Source organism: Ipomoea triloba, chromosome 5 (genome assembly GCF_003576645.1).
Source record: "Ipomoea triloba cultivar NCNSP0323 chromosome 5, ASM357664v1".
Classification (NCBI taxonomy): Eukaryota; Viridiplantae; Streptophyta; class Magnoliopsida; order Solanales; family Convolvulaceae; genus Ipomoea; species Ipomoea triloba.
This window is the reverse complement of record NC_044920.1, coordinates 2,831,734-2,834,280: the sequence shown is the minus strand read 5'-3', so window position 1 is coordinate 2,834,280 and position 2,547 is coordinate 2,831,734. Positions and strand designations below refer to the sequence as shown.

General features: G+C 46.6%; 1 protein-coding gene across 1 annotated transcript; it reads right to left on the bottom strand.

The window, feature by feature from the left end:
- Window positions 1-375: 375 nt before the first annotated feature.
- Window positions 376-2,307, bottom strand: LOC116020827 (probable E3 ubiquitin-protein ligase RHC2A). The gene has a single exon (XM_031261377.1). The coding sequence runs from the start codon at window positions 2,038-2,040 to the stop codon at window positions 955-957; it is 1,086 nt and encodes a 361-aa protein (XP_031117237.1). The 5' UTR covers window positions 2,041-2,307; the 3' UTR covers window positions 376-954.
- Between the last annotated feature and the right edge of the window lie 240 nt (window positions 2,308-2,547).

The window sequence follows — 2,547 nt, the reverse complement described above, 5'->3', positions numbered from 1 at the left end:
GACCTGCCCCAAGAAAAGAACATAAAGCCCGCACAGACAACTTAATTAATTCAAAGTACGAACAAAGACAGAGGATCGTGCCTCAATAGTTGTGGGAGTTATACTCAATGTGTAGTGAGCTCCTTGTGAAAGCTGGTCCTCTCACCTAGTAGGCCGGTGACACAGGATCGAGCCTTGCAACTGCAGGGTGAGAGTGACACCATTGTGGTAGGTTCCTCGTAGGAGGCAAACACTGGTCCTTCCACCTAATTGGCCAGTGAATCATCATGGTTTACCCCTCTACTATTCTGGGCGGTGTGGGAGGCGAAGGAATTTTGCATTTGTGGGCCAGAAAAGAACATAAACATAAACATAATGTCATCTGTGGGCATGTTCTGATTAAGAACTGAAATCTTATTGCAAGGATTAATTGAAATTGTCAAGATCCTCCTCTGACAACATGATAAAAGAGAATGTTTCAAGTCACAAGGTCCACCATTTATAAGCAGGATGACCTTCTAATGTGGGATGTCATTTACTCATTTATACATGAATATAATAATTCATCCACCATCAAACCCCAAAATCCAATTTCATGTAAACTCCATAAGCTGAATACAATTTAAAGGTTTCTATGCCCTTAAATCCAAGGAAAAGAACCAAACAAAATCTAGGTATAATAATGTAAAAATAAAAATAAAACAGCAGGAACTCTTAGATTTCAAAGAATCAAAGCCACTGTGGTACATGAGCTGTGTACCTTCTTGATTCCAGAAGCCATTGTTAACCCTGGGTTCTTCCTTCTCAACTGCATTCTTGAGTTTCTTCACTTCTAAAGCTAAAGCTAAAGCTTCTTTCTTTGCCATGGTTTTACCAGTATCCATTCCATTGAATGCAGCATTGAGATATCATTACATACCCAGAGTTATTTACATTGCAATCTCCCTATTAGGTCCATCATTGAGCTCAATTAGCTCATAAACTCGAGCTCCGGCCCCTTCCATGGAAGACAGATGACAGTAAACTACTTCTGCTTCTGCTGCTAATAATCCTAGAACTAGAGCTTGAAGAAACAGCACCACCTAAGCATGAAAACACATTAAGCAATGCTCTTCTAACCCCACCATTTCGCCGGGATATATTCCCTCTAGTCCCCCGAGAAATCCTCCTTGGAACTCCATTGTTGTTAAACCCACCATCCATTTCAGTGTACACAACCGGAAGCTCTCTTCTCCCACCGGAAAACCGCCCCACGGCGAACCCGCCGCCGGGTAATCTCCAGATTGTTAGTCCCACGGTGTCGTCATCGGAGGGTTGTTGTTGTTCGTTTGAAGAAGGGCTGTTGGTGGAGTTTGGGGCGTCGGTGGGGAGTTGGTGGCGGCAAACGGGGCAGGAGTTGCGTAAAGATAGCCATGGGAGAATGCAATCGGAGTGGTATAAATGGTTGCAGGGCATTTCTCGGGCCTCGTTCCCGAGCTCGAAGGGCTCTTTACAAACGGCGCAATGGGGTTCGGTTTCGATGTGGGAATTTAGGATCTCGATGGTCGGCATTGACTCGATCGCCGCTTTGGAAGCCGGCGGATCCTCCATTCTCCCCAACCCGTTTGCTTCAATCTGGGTCAACTGATCTAAAAGCCTGTCGAAACCCGACCCGAGTAAAAACTCCGAAATACTCGCGGGTAATGGCCTCAAACCCGACCCGGCACCGTCGTCATAGTACAACTCAAATCCCGTTCCACTACCGTCGCCGCCGCCTTCGGCGGCGCCGCCGCGGAGCACAATAACCGGATTAAACGGCGAGCGGTCGCCGCCGCCGTTCCTCCGGCTCCTCCTCACGCCTGGACTAGAGGGCGGCGCGTTCTGATCCGAGCTCTGCATCACGAACGCAGCCGACGCCGCGAAACGGCTCCGGCGGGACTCCGAGAGCAAGGATCGGGTCGGAGTATCGATTTCCTCGATAAACCCACTGAAACAATCCGGGCAAGCCACGGAATCCTCCTGGTCCCACACTCGCACAAACCTATCGCATCTGTAACACCAATACGTAGAAGACGCCGACATCTCCGTTTATCACGTGAATTCAACACACAAATTTCAGATTACAGAAATAATTCCTCAAATTCACGCTTCAGATCTTTAAATCACAACAATTTTTTAGTAAATTCAATCAAAAACTGCACAGATCAGTGCAAAGATCGAAGCTTATTTATGTAAAACGAGCGTTAAGGAACCGAATTTTGAAATATGTATGCATAAACCTAAGGATCGGAGCACGGAGGAAGAATATTCCGGCCACCGGAGAGAGAGAGACGGAGAGAGTCAGAGAGAGAGAGAACTGAATACTGAGAGAGAGTGAGAGAGACGATGAGAGACAATTATAAGGAGGATGGGCGAGGGAATAAGTTTTGAAACCGAGGGTAAAATGGGGATTTCAAGGAACATGACTACGTAAACTTTGGGCGATTAAAGGGGCGCGTGGGATTCGCGAGTTAGGTAGATCTCGTCGCCGTTGAATGAGAATTTTTTTAATCGATGACGTGTGCTATTGTTATTGGGTGAAAGGCGTTA

Excerpts from the sequence above, each read along its gene's own strand:
- LOC116020827 (XM_031261377.1), bottom strand. The coding sequence starts at position 2,040 with ATGTCGGCGTCTTCTACGTATTGGTGTTACAGATGCGATAGGTTTGTG.